Genomic DNA, 22,219 nt, shown 5'->3' on the forward strand with positions numbered 1-22,219 from the left:
TTGCAGAAAGACTCTACGGAACTTGGACCGCTTCTAGTTTAACGATGGGGCTGGTGCCTAACTCTTCGTATATAGACAATATATTATGTACGGAGAAAAGTGTCATTTCCACCTAACGACCATCACCTCCCCTTCTTCCAAAGCATTACCATCAGATTTTTTCTTCTCATCTTCCTTCGAGCAGTAGCCGTACCTTGGCACAAGGCAACAGGGGATGTTGTAGATGCTGGAGACCCGTTTGCAGTGAGGCCCATCTGGCCGATGGGCGAGGACTGCCTCGCCAGCAACTGGACGGACGCGAGGGCGGTGATAAAAGTTTTTGTCCGAACCTCATAAAATTGGGGATGGGCCCGCGGCATTTGGTACCAGCGATGGTGATTTTTTTTTTAATAAAAACGGATTCATATAGCTTTAATATAAGTAAAATCTGCTAAGTCAAAAGCAATAATATGATACCAGGAAGAAGAAATCTCAACATCACTAGTCCAAATAAGCTCATCGAAGTGTTGAGCAACGTAGGAAGCAACCCAATCTGCAATTTTGTCCGCCTTCCGATGCACATGTGCTGCGTGAAAAGAGACCAACCCCTTTACCAATCTGCGAGTCTTACAAATTAGTAGATGACCGTCCCCATATCGATCCACTTCCCGTATCCAATCGGTCACTGTAGAGGAGTCCCCCCTCGAGGTAGACCCTATCTGCATCAAGTTCCCTCCTCGCATAAGATATACCCTCTCACGCTGCCCGAAGCTCTACCTCAATGACAGTCAAGCCAGGGGTACACTGACCTCCTGCCACAATCAGTCTGCCATGGTGGTCTCTGATCACAAATTTCACTCCTCCATGTACTCCATTCGCCAACATGCCGCCATCGAAGTTGACTTTGAGATGACCAAGGGGTAGGGGCACCCTAGAAAATAGGGCAAATCTGGGTGCTATAACAGCGGAACGGGTGTCCCAATATCCCTGGCCATCACAGAGGAACTCGTCACGACAATCGTGGTGATCTTCGCAGCATAACGAAAGGCCTTGTCCACCACTGTCCTCAAGCCAACCCACTGCCCTCGAAGAGGCGGGCATTCCTATCCAACTATATATTAAGGCCAAGTATGCCCTCATGATACTCTCCTCGACTGTACCCGGTCTTCTCATGGACTCTCTCAAATAGTGTAGCAGGTCCTCTATTGACTCCAATGCCCGTGGGAAGGAAATAGAAGAAAGCTCCCAAATCTGTACTGCCCTAGGACATTTAAAGATGACGGGGATGATGGTCTCCTCAGTGTCCGAGCAAATCTCACAATACAAAGTGATCCGAACACCTCACCCTGCTAACATTCTTCTGGTCGGTAGGCAGTCTTAGGCCATCTTCCATATGAATAGGGCCACCTGAGGTAGATCCGCATCCTCCAAATCCAATCTCCATCAATCCGCCGAGCTAGCTCCCCACTAAGCAACGCATGGAGGTCCCTGGCACACACCCTGGATTGCCCTATCGGCACACATACTAATCTGTCGGACTCCTCCCGGGATGGAATAGGAAGGGCTAAGATTCGCTCTGCTAGATGTCCCCCGAAGGGCTCTTGAATCAGTCCCTAACCCCATCTACCCTCCTCAGGAACAAGTAGGTCGCTGACCCTAAGTCCAGCTAACTTAGCTATGTCCATTATGGTCGGCAGTAGACTAATGGCATCTCTGTCATCCAGATGTCCTCCAGTACATCAACGGACTGTCCATCGCCTATAGCCCATCTAATCGCCGGTAGCATCAGTGGGGCTCAAGCACAAATCTCCCTCCAAATCAGTGAATAGCGACGTCACGCCCGGATGCTCGCCGCCGCTAGAATTACCCCATACTTGGCCCTCAATAGTGAGAACCACATACTCTCAAGCTCCAACAAAAACCTGACTACATGTCTCGCAGCAAGGGCCTCCCGCATAGCCATTAACGATGGCACCCCTAGTCCGCCAGTCCTAGTTGGCTGACGTACTACCTTCCATGCTATCAGATGGATACCTTCTCTGCCATCATGCCTCCCCCTAATGAAGTTTCTGAAGATCTACACATGAGTCCTCACTGGGAGTATGTAGTTGGTTACCAAGTAGATCGGGATCGAGGTGAGAACCGCCCGCACCAAGGTAATCCTATCCATCATAGAAAGTACGTGCATCTCCAATGCTTAGTCTTTGTGTGATGCTGAACTAAAAAAAAAAAAAAAAAAAAAAAAAAAAAAAAAAAAAAAAAAAAAAAGAAGGAGAAATCCCCACCGCAGGGGCAGAAATTTTTTTTTTTTTTTGTTGGATTACGAGGAGAGCGAGCCAAGAGCCACCACGGATCTGACTTCTGGCTAAACTTTTTTTTTTTTTTTTTTGGTGAGGAGCCCGGTGGACAATCGTAGGACAATTAGGACATCAAATGCCTGGTAGGAGGATGTACGTCCTGCCTCGCAGTGCATGTGATTTGGTCGGCCGACATCTCACGTCTGATGGTGCGAGACGTACACCGGAGGATGCCTTTGATGATGATCAAATAGCTCAGCCAGTGTCGTGTCCGCCTCGAATAACCGGTATTGGGCTCTACACTGCCAAAGACCCAGCAAGGAAGTCGCATGTGCGTGAGCCTGCGCGAATGTACGTGTTTGCAAAGAAATTTTAAATGATTCCATCTTTTTGCCCCCTTGGAGCGGAGTCAGGGGATTGTTAGCCAAAGCTAGCTAGTGCTCTGGTATCCACTGAGAAGTTTTTTTTTTTTTTCTTTCAATGATCAGTATTGGAACATTTTCTAGTCTTATAATTAGTTTTATAATATCTGCGTTTCTCTACTACTATACATTTTCATGAACTCTTGAACTCATAAAGGGCAATATCGCAAATGCACCAAACACATGCCATGGCTTCTGGTGGATAATATTCCCCTGTAAGTTCCATCCGGCACAAAGTGAGGGTTCTGCTGAAACTTTAGGGGTTGAATGATTGAGCTCTAAATTCTATAGAATTTATATGTTGGGCTAGCACAACTAGCAAGATTGGAGGATTACAGACTGGGTAGGTATATATTCATAAATATCTAGGATTAGTTTTGGCAGATATTTTTTTCTCTTTATAAGATTCGAGTTGGCCCACTCCAAAACTAATCCTAGATATTTATAAATATAGGCCTAGCTCAACCTGCAATTCCATGATTTTGCTGGTTGTATTGGTCTATTCCACGAATTCTATAGAATTTTGAGCCCAATCATCCAAACAAACTCTTAGTTTTTCGGTGTTTGTATGATGATTTTGTATATATATAAAAGTATTAAAGAGTAAATTCACTAAATTCATTTATTTAGTGCTGCAATTTGGGAGTTGGTCTAATGGAGCGACTAAATGACATGGGTATATTTCTTGGAATATTTTACTGGGTTTTAAAAATAAAGTTTACTTTTAGTATTTAAAAAAAAAGGGGATAATGAAAAATTGCGCTTGTTTCAATCCATTAAGTTCACTTCTAGTCAGGGCAACCTCCACTGAACTGGAAATAATCCCAAATTCTTTGATCTAGACGTCGGTGCAATGATAAGGACTTAATTATCAGACTACCGATCCCCACATTGATGGTCTTCTTATTTAAGCGAAGTCGGAGGCGCAAATTCCGCATCATGGGACCAGCAGCTATTTGCATGGGAAATAGGCCTGCTGCAACTGAACAGACTTCTAGTTTGCAGACGCAACCCTCCTTTTGCAAATTACCTTGATTATATTACAGAAAGGATTGATCTATTTTGGTAAAAATTACCCTGATTATATTACAGAAAGGCTTGATCTTATTTTTTTGGTAAATCGGATTATTAAACCAGTCTGAAATAAAATATTAATGGAAATCAGAAAATAAAATATCGGACAATTCAGAAGGGATATTTGTCACTGTCATCCACGAAGTACTTCGAGCATGATTGGCTACAAATGCTGCCATCCAGTCTATAGCATCATTAGTTTTTCTATAGACGTGTTATTTTGTAAGAATGTCGAGCTGCACAAGTTCCCCAAACAATCCTACCTCAGGTGGGTTCAAGTTGTATCTTTCGTGTGAAAGAATGATTCCCGGCATCAACCATTGGATTGCGCAATAGCGGCTTCGAGATCTTTGCAGGCACTCTAAAATCCTTCTATCACCTGCCTGCACAGAACTCGAAGGGGCTATTGTATTATCCAACGTTGATGTTACAAAAAAAAAAAAAAGATAAAACATTATTTGGTGTGAAAGGTATAACCCCAGCTCTCTCAAAAGATGGGCAATGGTCTCTAAAAATGGTGAATCAGATAGCCAATAAAGGTGTGATCTTCAATGTTTTACTTCCGAATACTTGTTATCAAATGATAAAGTGGTCCTCTTTGCGAGCCCAACTTAAACAGAAGAGAGGATTAAGTCATAGCCCGTGGCCCGGGGGAGGATGAGAAAAAGAAGTGGTGAAGGTAGGACGGAGAAAATGAAAAAGAGCTTGATAGCTTTTATTTCTCAGTTCTGGTTTTTTAAAAAAAATACAAAATCAAGATAAAAGGCATATATTTTTTTATTTTTTTTATTTTTAAAAATTATTTTACTATTTTTAAAAATTATTAATAAATTTTATTTTTGATATTTTAAAAAATAAGAAACTCATATTTTCTACTATTACCATCAACATCACCTTACCACCATGGCCACTGCTACCATTTCTAATCTTGTTATCACTGTTGTTGACGATACAACACCAGAATTGTTATCGTTGCCTCCGCTACATAACCAACACTTTTACAACCACTATCACTACTATTGCCACAATAATCATCAACGCCACCTCCACTAGACAACCATCATCAATGTCGTCATCTCTACCGCATGTTTGATGTCTCACTATCACCATCATCACCATTGCTACAATCATCTACCACATTACTATTACTATTGTTGGCATCTTTGTCATACCATTACCACTCTCTCCACCAACATAATTATTATCTCCATTGCTTTTGTTAAAAACAAATTTTTATTTTTGGATATAGAATAAAAATCAATGTGATATCAAACAACACCTTTATGTTTTTTTAGATTAATATCTTAATAGAAGTCAAATACCCACTTTCCTGTAGTGGTGTCATGCTATAACAACATGCCCTTTAAGAGACTCCAAGCAACAGCATGGCTGTGAACTAGTCTCACAGGCCGATGGGTCTCAAGAAAGTAAATAATTCATAGATTCATGATTTATTCGTAAATATCACTTAGCTTTCCCAAACCGTTGAATTATTTATAGCTCTTCGATTAAACTACCAATCAGCTTGGATAATTCATGAAGAGATTTAAAATTAAGGCATGTTTCGTTAAGGAGTATTGGGCTCTGGAATAGAAATAAGAATGAGTGACTCCCATTCTAACCATTTAGTTGAGAGGAGTCCCATTCCCACTTTGATTCCAAGAGGAAATGGGAATGCTTTACTTCTCCAAAACCCAATCTCGATCTTCTCTAGTATTCAAATCTCATTCTAATTTCGATTCGAGTCACAAGCCAAACACATCAGAAAATATAGCTATTCTGATTTTCATTACCATCTATTTTAATTCTGATTTTGGTTGTGAACTAAATGCACTCTTAATCTTAAAGACTCTAGGGTACTAACCTACCCTCCCGATAACTCAGGTGCGCCCTACCAAAAAACTATGAAAGGCAAAGCAACGGACGGTCTGCTGGGCATTACCCCAGCTCAATTGTCCAAGTCACCTGTGGAACCAGACAACTCATTGATGGCCCACGAACTTAAGAACAGTATGAAGCGAACCCACTTGAACACAAAATCTTTGCACCATATAATGATACAAAATCATGCCAACTTGCACTTTACCGACTGCATTTCTTTTCTTCTTTTTTTTTTATAGTGAAAACGGCAATTTATATAGCTCTAACGTGAGTACATCCTGCCAAATCAAGAGAAAGTAAAAAGTAAAAGGGTTGGGGTATGCCCCTCGTCTGCATTTTTTGCAGGGGACTTCGGCCCTTGCTTGTGTCATGGAGTGGTCCAGGCCCTTTCAGCATCAAAATTTATCTCACTTGGTGGTCAACCGGCTATCTGCTTACATCCTCGGTACCACTCTCTTATCGACACCTAGTCAAATTTACCTCACCTGGAGACGAAGTTGACATCCTTATTCCTTTGCGAGGTGGGCAATGCATGAAAGTGTTGTCATTCAAGTATTCACCCCCCCCCCCCTCCCTTTTGATAAGATAGATGGATCATGCATATCTAGTATGAATATAACCAATAAAGTTAGAAAACAGAATATCGCGAAACATAATTAGGACAGCCGACAAGTCGTTCCAAAGCATCCCTCTAAGATGCTCTACCATAAAAAATGTAACTCAGTCTACAACACTGATCGCTTCACGATAGATACATCTAACCATCCAGAAGATATTCCTTGAGCTCCTCCAAATATCAAGCAAGAGCATGTGAACAGCACTAGAACCTGCATGACTCTAGATCCAACCAATCACCCCTCCAGAAATTTCTCTATCTCAAGTTATAGGGAAAACATTTGCTCGGACAAAAATAATCTTAGCACCCTTAATAGAGGTTTCTAAGTAGGAAGTATTGTGACCAAGGGAACGTAAGTAGTTATTGTTGCAGAGAACTCGCAGCCTTTTCGGCTGCAAGTACGCTTGCTAGAATATGCGGTTAGTTTCTCTTTTTTTCCACACAGAATGCAAGCAAAAGAGTTCAGAGATGGCTACCTAGAGTTGCTCATGAACAATTCATGCATTGGCTACCAAGATGGTCTTTAGTAGGACTATCATTTTTTTAGCACATTAAAAATATTCTTATATCTCGAGTCCGCTACCGAGATTCTTTGCAATGTGATCCCTGTGATTCTTACTTCTCAAGTCCCACCAGGCAAGGAACTTATAGTTAACAAGTCAGAAAGCTTGAAGTCCTAACTGCTGCTCCACAAGAATCCTTATCACTGTCCCCAACTTAACTTGGCAGTCTGGCCCTCTGGAGAAACACCGCCGAAAGCATACAGCATCGAACCGATCACGGATTGAAAAACACATGCCCAACCAATCTTGAAATAAATCTTTTCGCTTCACTTCTAATACTTGTTCATTGCTAGCCGAAAAATGAGAGCCAAGAGTTGGATTCATTTAGCTTTTCAGACTTCTGAACGGTCTAGAACTAAGTTCTGCTCCACTAAAGCCTGGCAAGTTAGCAGTCAATCATTACAGTGGTCGCTATGTCATTAACTTTGGTGGATCAAAAATAGGATATATGGTGGGAGGGCACGGAGTTTGCTCGCCCCACCCCTTCGTCGGCTTTTGCTTTTTGACTCTTATGAGTGCGCTCATACGCGTATGGTAAAGAAGAGAGAGTTTCTTCTGAGAGGGCCCGGAGGATGCCGACTCGGGAAAAAGGCCACGATCTAAGAATTTATGCAAGCTGTATGGGGATACGTTTGGCCGCCTGGATATATGAGCCTGGCCCATGTTGAGGAGAATGGGCCTATTGGCAAAGGGTTTCAGCACTAAATAGGGTAACTCTATTATGGCCATGGGTTTGGAGAGTGATGGACAGCATGCTGCATCCCAGCCATCAGCAAGAACGTTGGCGCTGAGAATCCTAGGGAACATTGAAATTTTCAAGGTACATCGGAATGCATGAACGACCAGCACAATTTCCTTTGACTTCATTAGATATGAGATTAGGGCATCGAAATTTTGAGATAGTTTGGAATATCGCTTAATCACACAAGATAACTTCTCTTCAAATCAGCCACTTGGACCATGATTTAGAGGCACCTTAGTCCTGATGGAACCCCACCGAAAAAATCTTTGACTCGTTAAATTTCAATTTATAGGAAAGTTTTATACCGGTATCGAACCTGACATAAGATAAACAAGCCATTGATCTGAGCACAGAATTTGCAATAATGCCAAAACTATGCTGAAAAGCAATCCATATTAGGGACCCGAGCACATTAAGGATAAACGACCATATGTATTAGCAGCCATTAATCTGAATTAGCTACAATATCTAGGAGTTTGATATTTTCTAATAAATTAGAAGAAAACAGGCAAGAATGATCAATTTGTGTCCTTTGATTTTCCTATTGTTGAACACCAAGCAGTGAAAACCTGTTAGCAAGGATAGGAGGAATACGTTCTCATGCTACAGATATTCATCACCAATATATATCATATAGGGACACGAAATGGTCAGCAAGAGAGAGACGCTTGAGTTCAGTACCCAAAACTATACAGTTTCATTACTGCAACCCATAAAAGAACTAAAAATAAGATTGACTGGGCAAGTTATGTTCCTTTATACAATTCAAAACTATACTAATTACGAAATAAACAAAGTACCAGAAAAACTAAAGATAGGAATAAGAGAACCAAAAGAAAATGACTGCAACCATGCTCGGTTACGAGCAATGTGGTTGGTTGCTCAAGGACCAACCAAAAATATCACCTATACAACATTACCTTACTTTCTTGTGCACGACCCTTGGATATCAATTTCTATCTATACAAAAAAAAAGGAACACCATGAAACCTATCCTTCATTGACAATTTGATATATGCAATAGCACATCCATCACCTAAAAAGTGGATGCACCCAATCAGACAATTGCACCTCCAATTTCCCTCTCACGGTTTTGTACACTTGAATACCTATAGAACAGTCAGCATTCACAACCACCTGTTTGCTGTAAACACTACACTTTCGGTCCATTTTCAGGTAGGGTGTTCTCCTCTGGTTTCTCACTTGGATTATTATTCTCTGTCGGACTTCCTGCCAGGTCGCCTCCTGAAACAGTCCCATCTTGAGGCCGCACACGAATGTTCATACCATTTAATGGAAATGCTTCCTGAAAAACCCATTGCATTTCAGTGCATTTATCTCGCAAATACTAGAAATGAAAGCAAGAAATTCACATGATTTGAATAATAAATACAGAGGATATGAGACTGTACTTTAAGTGCTGTATCCTCATGTATAAAAAGACCAGTCATTATATCATATAACAAATGTTACCTAGCATAAAAAAATTTGAGCAAAAATAATACATATCATTTCATGTAATATTCCACGGTCAAATCTCACATCAAATAAGATGACTAAGAAGTTAGAGTTCATAAGTTTATATACAAAGTAATACAAAACTTGCAAGGATAGACTATGGAGGAGTTGATCTTCCCTTAAATTTTAATCCATCAAAGACAGCATTCATAGAGCAAATGTTATGGAAAATCTAAGCATTCAATGCCAACTGATGCAGTCAATGACATATGTTGGTTATGAAAAAAAAAGAAAACCTGCATATTTGAAAAAAGATAAATAACAAGTACTTTGTAGCCTGGACATTCGAAGCAATGCGGAAGGTCTTGGTGGATGGCAATGGCATAAGCAAAACATCATAGTTAATAGTTCTATCAGTTCCAGCATGGTCATATTAAACCTTCACATACTAAATTTAAGGAATTCAACATGTACGTCCAGCATTCTGGTCGTATTTTAGATACCTGTACATCATTCTATGTTATGAATTTCAAAAAAAAAAAAAAAGACTTATTCATTTTACCTGATCACTAGCTTCAGGCCCCTCAGAATGGAAAACAATAGGGCGGCAACGCTTGTCCTCATTCATCAAGCTTGAGTTCTGGAAGTGGGCAACAAGTGCTGCTTTGCCCTGAATTCTAGCGTATGCCAATGAGGCAACCTTTTCACTGTTAAACTTTTCCCATTTTTTCCCATTAAATGCCTGTACATGAATCAAAAAGCTTAGCACAGTGTTTTTCAATTTCACAAGTTTTTATGAGTTAATTCTAGTTTATACTTCCAAATGTTAAGAAGCTAAATTCAGTACAGCAGAAATACTATGCCTTGTTTGAGGTTTAGATTGCTTAGACATGACTTCTTGTTTGTCAAATATAGGGTTCAAGCATATACTGTCATCATTTCAAAAGGCTTGATGACTATAATGTCAAAAGCAATCATAGGAGTGGAGGTAACACCTGATAAAACGAGATGATATGAGAAGGAGACACCATGTTTATAAATGCATAACCAACATTGCATTTGTTCTGCACATTTGGAAGGTCAACATCAAATTCAGCTCAAGAAGGCATGGTCACAGTATCTTTTGCAAATTCACTGAAATTACCTTAAAATCAATTGGCAAGTAGAGGAAGTCATAGGTACCCTTATGACTTTCATCTATGGTTGCTAACAACATCTTGGAGGTGTACCTGGAAAGCAATTAGCACACATCAGTATCTCCACTAAAACAAGGAAAATCTCTCATCAGCATAAGTTCACTATAACATCAATTTGATTACTTATTTGGGATGTTTTTTATCATTAGTGTTGTTCGGATATCTTCCCCACTGACAATTTTTTCCAAGTCAAGCTGATACTGCTTGATATCTACTTGACTCCCACTGTTGTCAACTCGGCGACTGCGACCCCGCTCAAGCAGACCCTCAATGCTAGCAGAACCTGGTCCAGGATAAGGAGCATTCCCAAAGAATGTATGGCCCAGTCTCTGTGAGGAAATCATTCTGAAATTAGGTGAACTATTACCAGATATATTTCCAGATAAAGCAATCCCAGGATTCATAGAGGCCCGAGCACTCATATTCATCATTAAGCTTCCATCATTTCGACCAATAGCCATATTTCCATATGCGACCTGGCTCATGAAAGATGTATCCTGTGACTCAGGAACAAAACCAAAGTGCCTTTCAAAAGGAAGACCAGAGGGAGCTGACCCCACATGATGGTGATGGTGAGAGTGTGATGGCCCAACGAAAGAACCATGGTGATTTGAATAAAGAAATCCCTGCCCTCGTGCATGGCCATTGGAAGCGAATGAGTGTCCGATAGATGGTGACTGCCAAGCAGATGATTGGGAATGCTCTGAATAAGGAGTTGGACTACCCCAGAGAAACTGGGGTCCACTCAATGTTCCAATCCCAGATGCATTTGAAGCTGAAAGACCAAAAGAAGATAGAGTTCCTGGACTTGAGCTCACAATTCCATTATTATGCCCTGGAAAGGAATGAGAATGTTGAGATGCAACACCATGTGATGAGTTGCTATTAGAGACCGGCTCTACATGGTTACCCCTGTTTTGGTCTTTCCCAATTGGTGCAATTTTCATAGAGTTTGACATCACAGGAGTTAGTACAGAAGCTGATCCAGGCAAATGGTTCCCACCCATAGGGCTCATTGATCCCCCAGCTGGGGATTTGCTGAGAGCTTGAAGTGGATTGTTATCACTTGGACTGCCATATTGAGCCCATGAACCTGTCATCAAAGAGGCATCCAACTCAGCTCGTGAAAAGAGGCAAAATTAAAGCAACATAATGGCCATGACAGGTGCATGGGCCTCAACAAAGACTAAGAGCATTAAATGTACCTGGAGGAGAGTTGGTTATAGGTGATCCCAAATGATGCCTGTAAACTCTGGTTTCATCTTGTTCCAATTCATGAGTCAATTGCTGCATCAAGCTGAATTCAGGAAGTAAATTTTTTTAGGATTTTCACCACAAATTACTTTAAGAGGGATTAAAAATTAAAGCATAGCTCATGACACAAGCAGTAAACATGTCTTCCATATATCATAGCCAAAACCGACATGCCGTTTACACCATTTATATCATGTAACACATAATTTCCCATCTGCATATTTTTATCTGCGTTACAAGAATGTGCAACCCGTGTAACATTGACAGGCATGCAAATGTGCATTCACACACACAGCTTTACACAGTACTTTTTAGGAATAGGAAAGAATGAGTGATCAAGAACCAGAAATCAGTATGAAAAAATCCCCAATAAGAAACAAATCTGGACTGACTGATTCCACTAGAAGCAATCAACTCAGAGAAATTTATTTTGAAGAAATAATGAAAGGTGAAAACTTCAAAATGTAATAATTGAATAAGCATCCTTCCAACCAATTGCAAGCCTATGATCAACAGAAAATTTAAACCCCATAATCCTTTCCAGTTTGGTCTTATGAAAGGCACACAAATTGGTTGAACATAACAGGTCAGCAGGCCCACAAGAGGCGCTCATTGGCTTCAGGTAGAGATTCCCTTCACAAGCATTTGTTACATGCTTGACCTTATAAACCTACACATCCTAAGAGCTATACACATGCCCCTCATCCAGACCACTTTGTAAGGTCTCAAATTTCTTCTAGCATAATTAAGATTTCCAGATCCCCATGTATCATCATTTTCAAAGTGGGATCCTATTAATAATATACTAAAACATGTAGGACTTTTTTGGTAAGTAAAATTGTAGGATTCAAGAAAAAAAAAACAGATTATAAAATGAAATGTCAAATAAAGGGCATAATTATACCATGCCAAGTTATGACAGTAAAAACAGGCCCAGCCCTCACGTGGCTTGTACCACCATAATTTGGTAGAAAATCTCAGACAACAGATAGTAAATTAAAGAATCAACTTTAACTAAAACAATGTGCAAGGCTGAGTTCTCATATAGGTTGCAAAACTTTCTCAAGAGCAAAAAAATAGCAACACTTGGACTTCATTACTAGTAACACTCCCTTCATGCAACAAACAACCATGATTTCATTAAGAACATTTCTCAGTCTCAGAAGACACAGAAGTAGTAAACCCAGAATCATTGACCACAGTTCTTGAATAACAGGAACAGGAATGCACTAATGTAATTTTGCAGGAATCTACAACTTATTGTGTCAGACTCAGGATAGAGTAACATACATCTTGAAAGAAACAATAGGGCTGTTTAGTTAACAAGGTTTATAAAAATGGGTAAATGAAAAGCTCAAAATGAATGAGTTTTACCAAATAGTTGTTTGATCGTTTCTGCAAAACTTGTTTTGGCAAAATTGACAAGTCATAAAACCTGAAAAGTGAATTTTATGAAAAACAGGTTTCTATCTTTTTTCCATAAAATCTGTTTTACAGATAATCGTGTTTTGTGGATATACATTTTAGTAAAACTCACATGCAACCAACCAGCACCAATATTTCAGTTAGAAAAGTTTCTTTGCCCTGTTACAGGTGGAAAAGAGAACAGAAGTGAAAACAAAGATAGTCTGATTTGATCATCCTTTGATCAACAAACAATCATAAAATATTTGAATTCTTGAGTAAATAATGTAACTCTCAGACTAACCCAAAAAAAAAAAAAACTTAGATAGAACTACGTGATAAAAATAATAATAAAAAAAAGAATAACCAGAACCATGTAATACAAACTAAGTGCAGATGCAGAAACCAAATTGGCAAACATACTTTCTACGAGCTCCACCAGGACGGCTAGGTTCCAGCTTTATTCGTTTGCCAGCTATGTCACTCTTGTTCAATGCCCGAAGGGCAGCTTCTGCCGCTCTGACATCATAGAACTCAATAAATTTATGGTGCCGCTTGTGTGGAGTCTCTCTTATCTGCTTTATGCAACAAGAATTTGCAACATGTCACACGAACAGATATGAAGCCAGAGTGAGTGAGAGAGAGAGAGAAAGAGATGGGGTTGAAAAAACAAACTTCCAACCTCTTTTACTTCCCCATAAGCCCCGAATATTTCACGAAGGCCATCATTTGAAACTGATGGATCCAAATTAAAAATTACAAGAGTTCCTTGGTTCATATCTTTGTCTGATGGATTATCCTGGTAGCAAAAATATCTATCAGAAGTGAGATAGGTTAAAGCATAAGTGTAATCAAATGAGAAGATATCTTCTATCAGACCTTGGGAATTGAAAAATGAATATCAAGCTTTCTCCGTCGTAAGGGTTTGTTTTGTAATGCACGCATGGCAGTTCGAGCAGATCGGATATCATAGTAAGATATCATCACAAATCCCCTGTGCTTGCATGCAGTGTAAAGACTCCGGATGTCCCCAAATTGCTAACAAAATAAAGAATGTATAGAAAAATCATTCTACAAGAATTTACACAACAAACAGAAAGGGCAAGAGCAAAGTTTACAATTTAGAAGAACACCCTACAAGAAGCAAAACTAACTGGATCAAACCAAGAACATAAGATTCATGATTGACATGATAGATGAATGCAGATACTAACTCGATGTCAAAGATAACAGTTCTCTACTAATAGTCACCCAGGGAAAACAACCATAATTGCATACCTTCATCCATATGAGCAAAATTCTGAAAAATAAAACGATAATTAGAGAGTAGCAGTAGTTTTGTTCCACTTGCTTTATTGATTAGACCAGTATTCTACTTTCAACAAACATTTACTAGTGGTTACAATATACTAAATGAGGGCCTAAGTATTTGATGTCATGCCCAAGCACAATTTACCATTGCTGACCTGTTCTGGGCACGTACCAGCACAAAAAAAAATACATGGTACTACAAAGGACACACCAAGGGCACACCAAATTATAGTAGGAGTTTTGGGTGTACCAGGCTCCTAGTCGAAAGAAGACATGTTTTAAACAATCAAACAAGAATTGTGACTATTCAATTTCAACCAAGTCCGAAAAATCAAATATGACGATTATGCAATCAAGAAACTTTATACAGGTAAACAATCAAGAAACAAAATGAAGCAGCAGCAACAATTGGATATGGAAAATCATGCATACCCTGGTAAACTATTGACCCAAGAAAATCAGAGTTTATCATGTGATGCATAGCGTATTGTGTATCAGTCCCTATCAATTGTTTTTATCCATATTATGGAAACACTGTCATATGAAGAAACTAGTAATTGGTAAAGAATATACACTTTCATATTGTTTTCCCAGAAAATTCTAAAGTATAGCATGCACAAACAAGTTACAGTTTATACAAGTTAATAGACAGAAGAGATACTTATTACTCAACAACCAGACCTGAAAATATAGCTCGATGTTCAAACGTGTCTTAAAGAGATGCCTGATAAATTTTTGTCATGCACAGTTGCAAGTTTTGAACAGAAGATGATGTCTAAAACAGTCAAAACACATCCTAGTGCCAAAAAAATGAAATGTTAAAACCAACAAAACATAACTCTAACATAACATCCAAAAATTTCCTTTACTAAGTTCCTGGAATTAGTCCTTTAGGCATCCTAAATCCTATAGTTCAATCAGTCAAGGGTTTCCCATGCTATCCAGCATTAGCTAAGCAGGAAAAATGTAAGACCATCTCCAAGAGTCTATCTGGTTTCTCCTGAATGAAATGTGTGACTATGACCTTTTACAAAGTGGCATATCAATAAATAAAAAAAAGGATTCAAAACCTTTTCTGTGTTCTGTGAGTGGTTACATTACTAGTAGCATCAGAAAAATAAGCTGAAAACAAACAATAGCAGCAACAATCTCAAAATGTAAATTTAACATTTCATCAAATCCAACCATCCAAATCTAAGATAAATCAGTTTTTCTTAACCTTGTCTTATACATAAAGCAAGCTATAGAGAAGCTGGCAGAAAGTTAATAGCCTCGTACATATATTCACACGAGCACACAAGCATATACATACATAGTATATGTGAATACATGTGTCCAATCATAGCATATTCAGTGACAAAAAGATAAAGTTTTATATCAGCCATGCTTCACAGCAATGGGGCATATAGGTTGACACCTTATTCTTCAATCAAGGAACAATGAGCAACAACATCAACATCAATAGTTTTATTTCTATTTATAACCAAAACAGTCACACTAATACTAAGGATCACGTCAGCAATATTAGCTCATGTTATCGCTGAGTCAAAAGCCTGGACACTAAAAAAATGGCACAATTCTCATGATAAACAATGTATCTCATCCACAAAAGAAAATTATATCAAAACACCAAATCGTTTGGTCCTCAATTAACATATATATAATCATCTATGATCGGTTCAGCAAAGCTTGGCAATCTTACAGAAGCAAGGGGAAAAAATGACACTCCAAGCAGCCTCTAACTCAGAAGACAATCCATAACCCAATTTATATATTTTTTTAAGAGCGGTTATCAAGTACAACAGCACCTTTTAAGCATGCAGGCATCCTTTACAGCTTCCCAACTACACAATGGTCATACAACATGAAATAGGGCATCTTTTGTCTAGTAACAGAAGGCACCATGACAAATACAAAACAGAGAGATGAAATAAGCTTAACATCACATTGGTTAAGTGGATTCCTTATCCTCGGCAAAAATAATAACAGCAGAAACAAATAGGAGAGTTGCCTATCATATTGCTAATATGATTAGTATTATTTCTTAAAAGATGGTTTATTGCCCCGAGGATAGATGCTTAAGAGCAAATGTTAAATGCATATACAAATATAGAGCAAAACTTTATACTGCTCCAACATGTACTTATAAAAACTGTAATAGTAAAACAGTTTTCAACTTTTCATCGTATGAAAAGTAATCTACAGAAAGACCAGATTTTCATAATGCAAAAATAAACTTTCTTATAAATCTGAATATTACACAAAGAGAAATGTATATACAAATTCAAAGCAAAGCTTTATATTGCTCCAATATGTAGTTATAAAATATATAATAGTAAAAAAGTTTTCATTGCGGGGAAGTAAGTAATCAATACAAAGACCAGATTTTTAATATGAAAATATACATTCTTATAATGCTGAATATTGTGCAAACTTCAAATATTACCTGTATATTAACATGGAAATCTATACACCAATCACAAATAGGTGGAGATTGGGTACATGACTCTTTGGCTGAAGAGTCACTCACAAAGAGCCAAAGACATTCCCAATTTTGAAATACCACACAGACCAATAGGAGAAAACAGACAATATAAAGAGAATAAATGAGATTGGTGAAGCAGATCCACTGGAATACAAAATTACCAAAAATGAAATGAAATACTGCATGAAGCAACAGGGAAACTGGAGCAACATGAAAAAAGAACCATGTCACACGTAATTTACCTCAAACAAAGACCGCAATTCTGAATCTTCAACATTACTATTAATGTTCCGCACAAATAAAGTTCTAGAAGGATGCTCTCCATATGGATGTTCCCCAGCAATAGTTCCAACACCATTTGGAAGGCTGTACTGATTAACCCCATTACCAGTATAGCCATCAGCAATACTTGCCTTTGCCATCCCAATTGTGAGACTCTCTGTAGGATCAGAATCCAATTCTATACCCCCTCCACTGCCGAAAAGATCGTACTCTTCTAACTCATCCATATGACTAGGCAACCCCCTAAGGTCAAAATCATCCATAATTCCAGCTAAAAGCTCCTCTTCATCATCAGGTAACAGACTCCCAATCCCTTGGAGGTCAATATCATCGACAGAATCCTTACCATCAATCTTTTTACTCAGATTATTTATTTCAGAAGGAACCTCATCTATCACTGAATAGCAACACAAAGCATGCAAAAAATTAATCAATATAAAGTGGTCGGTACTCAACAATGTCACAAATAAACAGCTGCATACATTTCTCGTGTGGAAGAACAGGTAAGGAGCTTGAGAAAAGGCTTGCATCACTTGATCCATGATATGCATTAGATCCAGATGGAATTCCCCAGGCACTGCTTCTGACCTTCTGCATAGTCTTCACTGGAGGGATATTTGAAGGTCCTGTGGGATGTAATCGAACATAAAATTTCAATTTAGATTAAATGAATTTCTCTTTCCATGACTGAGAAACACGATAACTTTTGTACTAATCTACCTGATGGTTTTAAACCACCCCACGACTGATCCATGGCATCTACTCTGTATGTTGGCAAAAGAAGATAGATAGTTGAGGTAGAGCTGGAGAGAGATGTAAGTTTCAAGTTGCTACTATTTTACCAATATTACCATATCACAACAACTATGTAATCATTCAAGGTACTTTTTTTAAATTCTATTGTAAGTTTATTGGATCCTTTCTTAAGAATAAAAACAGCACATAAAAAATATACATCTACACAGTATATATTGGAGTAAAAATCGAATAATCTGATTGGAAAACAACTTATCGATTCAAACATGCCAGATTCCGCACGTTAAACGCACAGAATAGCTTTCCCCCGATTCCAAAGATCAGATGACCCAAATTGAACTCTAATATTACGAAAGCAGACAGCCAGAAATAACAGCAAGAGCACTAACTCTGTTACTAATAATATCCATCAGGTATGAGAGTGCTGGCTGACAATACCTTCAATCCGTCCAAGAAGCCACTAATTTATCATACAACAAAGAGAAAAACAACGGAATTTTATCAAAACCTCCGATTTTTCTCCGATTAAATATAAAAAATCTCAGAAAGAGCAATGTAAGTCACAACAGCTCTCCCAAAACCGCGAATTTATCAAATACAAGTCCACACAAAACCACTAAAGACCAAGTAATTTTGAGCATCTAACAACAAAAACTGCTCCTTGGTATGACTGATCAGAAAAATATAAGCACCAACGAAGGAATTTAAAGCAAAATCAAATCACACACTCCAAGTCCAAAACTTTTTAACAAATCACATCAAACACATACGATCAAGTCCAAAAAAAACCTCCTTTCCTACAAACGTATCGCATGTCAAATCCCAAATAAACACCAAAAAAAATCAAAACCAAGAAGCAATAGTCCCTTACCGAGCACAACAACTCAGAACTGAGCCAAAGAACCCCGAACTCACCGAAACCAAAACCCTAGAGTGCGACTCTTCAATTCAAACCCTAGATTTCCCGAAAATCAAACTCCGAGACTACGCCCCCGCCTCAAAGCCGCCGCACGAACTCCAATTCCCAAAGACGATCCCTATTCCCCCAATTCGCGAGAGAAATCAGAGACAGAGAGCCCTCTTTCTCCAATCTTTCCTCTATTATTCGACTCGACTCCCTCCCCCCAATGCCCCAGAAAAAGAGAGCAAAAAGAGGGCGATGATTGGAGGCGAGCGAGGTAAATAGAAGAAAGCGACGGGCAGAGAGAAAGAAAAAAGAGAGCGAGCGGGTTGGGAGAGAGAAGGGAGAGATGGGCATTGCATGCGCCGGGATTTTGCTGTATTTGAATCGCTTTTGGCGTCCGTTGACACAGCGTTGTTTCGGTGCTCCGTTCTCCGCTCGCTGCAGGCTATTCCCTGTTCGGCCGCGGACGGGATTAAATAGGGAATATCCTCGGGGATAATTTGGAAAGTTGTTAGAATAACACGACAGTGACGCGGTTGAACAGGGAATCTCCGGATTACCACGCTGACTATTCCCATGACGAAGGGGACCGAATAATCTTTCCTTTTGTTTTCTAGTCCTGTTAATTGATTGACTGTTGATTGCGGTGATTAGCATTCTTTGCAACTATAGTACTATTCCCAATTATAAAATAGGCGAAGGTGGCTGGGGATAAGATAACTACGTAAGCACTGAATTATCTTTTATTATTATTGTTAGATGATGAGGATGATGTGGCTCCTTGGGGGTAGTTGGGCATTGGATGCCGGTGGGTAAAGATGGCCTAGGTAGATAAATCAATAGGGCCTATTACATGAAATTGGCTCGGTTGGCTTGATTCTCTAACGTGTCGGGTCAAATTTTTTTGAGCTGAAAGCTAAAGTTGTATGTTGATCATATTACACTTCGTCGTGTCGTGTTAAAAAAAATATTTATGTATTATTATAGATAATACAATATGGATAGATTTTATATATGTGATGTTTGAGTCAAGGTGCTTACGACGTGACTTGTATTCAGATTTTCAATTCAAATACAGTCGGTGTTTATTAGGCAGAGAGGCATAATTCATTTGCATCTGCTACGTCATGATAATTACTTGACTTGAGGTTGAATACATCAATTTTTTTAATAAAGATGGTTAGCTTATCACATGTCACACATAAAAGTGAGATGCATGACATACATAGATTTGGGTTCTCACTTGTGTTTATTGAAAGCTTAATTAAGGTTCTTTGCCCTTGAGGATAGCTAAATGTTTTATTTTGGTATGTGCAATTAATATGGGAGTTTTTTTTATTCTCTTCGGAAATATGCTGAATATATTTTGATGCAAGCTTTGCGCCCTAGTATGAATGTCCAACTTAGATGGATTTGATAGCATGGATTTGGCCACGTATCAAATTTTTCCTTAGCATTTTTGTGATGATGAGCGGCAATATTTTTCAGTTGAAATAGCTTATGATAATAATAGCTGAGTGATATAAATTTTCTCCTAACTTTTGCCATAAAGAGATCAAATATGATCGAGTTTGAACTCTAAATCCAAACTTCTATCTTCTTTCCATGTGACAATTGGTTTTACCTTGTTAAGTAAACTTTAATATGTTGAATCTACATGCTATGAAAATTTAACCATGATAAAGATTACATCAATGTTAGTTTGCTATATGGTAAAAAAACAAAAATGAATTTTAAACCGGTGTTTTTTCACTTGCTCTCACATTTGCATGGCGAGTTAGCCCACACATGCTTTTGCAAAATGTTGTTTGGATGTCTATGTCTCTTAAACGCCATTTATTAATATCCCTATTTAAGTGCAAAAAATGTATTCAGGAGGCAAGAAGAGACCAATCACCATTTAATAGTCTTCCTCATTTAAGTGGAAACTATGGAAACAAACTTATATCACCTTAATTCCAAAAAACACAAAACCCTATATTGGTAGCCGATTTTAGACCAATCTGTTCATGTAATACTATTTGTAAAATAGTATGTAAGATTCTAATAAATAGACTTAAGACCTATGATATCTTTAATACACTCTACACATAAGGCATTTGTACAAGGGCATAAAATTTCTGAAAATATACTTATAGCATAAGGAATAATGCATTCTTAAGGCAAGCCCCTAGAACAAAAAGCTTAATGGCACTTAAAATAGACATTAAAAAGGCTTTTGATAGAGTACATTGGGCATTCTTGTTCTCAGTTCTAAACCGTTTTAGTTTTCATCCAAAATTTATAAAATGGTAAAATTATACATTATCAAACCTACCTTTGCTCTACTGGTTAATGGAACACAAACATCCTGGTTGCAACCATCAATGGGCCTACGACAATGATGCCCATTATCACCTAATTTTTTTATTATATGCTCTGACATATCGCCTAATCTGTTACAGTTAGTAGTCAATAATCAAGTATTACGAGCATTTAGATGTGGAAGAAATGGACCACCCATTACTCATTTTCTTCATTGATAACTGCTTATGAGTAGCTAGAGCAACAGTCCAAATTATTTTAGAAATATACTGTGCAGTAAATGAAGCTAAATCGAACATTAGTTTCAACCCTTTAATAGACATTGCATTCAAAACAAATCAGAAGAATTATGCGGACTCCACTCAAAGAAGATACTTGGCATTATCTAGACGTTCCTCTATCAGATGCCGGATTGAAATAAGCAAACTTTGCTTATATGGTGGATAAAATAGAAACAAAAAATGAGGGTTGGCAATGGAAGGCTCTCTCCTTTGCGGAGAGAGCAATCTTGCTACAATTAGTCTTGGCATCTATATCAATATATACAATGTCATGAAAAAGATTTTCTAGCACTTTTATGGGGACGCTCAGTAGATCAAAAAGGGATACGCTTAATATCCTGAAACATTATATGTTCCCCGAAATCTAATGGTGGATTGAGTAGTCAATCTTTGCAGGAGAGACAATAGATTGTAATGTGTAAACTTGCAGCACAATTGGCTTTACGACCTCAGTCTTTATGGGCCAAAATAATAACTTCCAATTACAAATTTGAAGGTAGATGGAACAAGTATCAAGTTCCACCTAAATGTTCGTATATATGGCGCAAAATCTCTTCTTATGCATCCAAAATGCAATACCAGTTCAAATGGGCATTATCAGATGGAACTTGGGTGAATTGAATGCATGAATCATGGTTCTCTACCATTCCTCTAAATGCTTGGTCTACTTATTTAAATATGGAAGTGGATCTGCAAGCTTTGCAGGCAGCTGATTTCATCCAGTCTAATAGGACATGGAACAATAATTGCCTAGCCACAGTGTTCCCAAGTGAGATGATGACCATTATTGCTAATACCCATATAGCACAGGGTTCTTGTACTGTTCAGTTATTCTGGAGCACCACAGAGTCTGTTCATATATCTTCAAATGATATTCATCATAATTTACTTCATCCTAATCCACCAGGTGTGACATCTTCATTTAAATGGATATGGAAATTTAAAAGTTCCCATGAAAGTTAACATATTCTGTTGGAAATGGTTATGATTGAAACTGCCATGTAAGCAAT

General features: G+C 38.4%; 1 protein-coding gene across 2 annotated transcripts; it reads right to left on the reverse strand.

Moving 5' to 3' along the window:
- Positions 1-8,250: 8,250 nt before the first annotated feature.
- On the reverse strand, positions 8,251-19,066 carry LOC103703348 (protein MEI2-like 2). Of its 2 annotated transcripts, XM_088722182.2 has the most exons (14): positions 18,592-18,976; positions 17,685-17,728; positions 17,447-17,590; positions 16,925-17,361; positions 13,766-13,924; positions 13,569-13,685; positions 13,310-13,461; positions 11,434-11,525; positions 11,139-11,321; positions 10,352-11,063; positions 10,177-10,261; positions 10,028-10,096; positions 9,595-9,774; positions 8,251-8,880 (listed from the first exon to the last, which is right to left on the reverse strand). In XM_088722182.2, the coding sequence occupies exons 2-14, from the start codon at positions 17,716-17,718 to the stop codon at positions 8,728-8,730; spliced, it is 2,517 nt and encodes an 838-aa protein (XP_088578308.2). In that variant the 5' UTR covers positions 17,719-17,728; positions 18,592-18,976; the 3' UTR covers positions 8,251-8,727. The 2 variants fall into 2 exon arrangements, with proteins under 2 accessions (XP_088578308.2, XP_008784396.4); XM_008786174.6 differs by having other exon boundaries at positions 10,352-11,321; positions 18,592-19,066.
- Positions 19,067-22,219: the final 3,153 nt, after the last annotated feature.

This window comes from Phoenix dactylifera, chromosome 5 (genome assembly GCF_051530095.1).
Source record: "Phoenix dactylifera cultivar Ajwa chromosome 5, Ajwa_hap1_PhDact_Kaust_v1.1, whole genome shotgun sequence".
In the NCBI taxonomy this organism is placed as follows: Eukaryota; Viridiplantae; Streptophyta; class Magnoliopsida; order Arecales; family Arecaceae; genus Phoenix; species Phoenix dactylifera.

Bases quoted from the DNA above. Each gene is read 5' to 3' on its own strand.
- LOC103703348 (XM_008786174.6), bottom strand. From the start codon at position 17,718: ATGGATCAGTCGTGGGGTGGTTTAAAACCATCAG. The intron at 13,462-13,568 runs GTTGGAAGTTTG...TGCATAAAGCAG, and splicing joins CTTATGGGGAAGTAAAAGAG to ATAAGAGAGACTCCACACAA. The intron at 9,775-10,027 runs GTGTTACCTCCA...ATTCATGTACAG, and splicing joins ATATCATCTCGTTTTATCAG to GCATTTAATGGGAAAAAATG.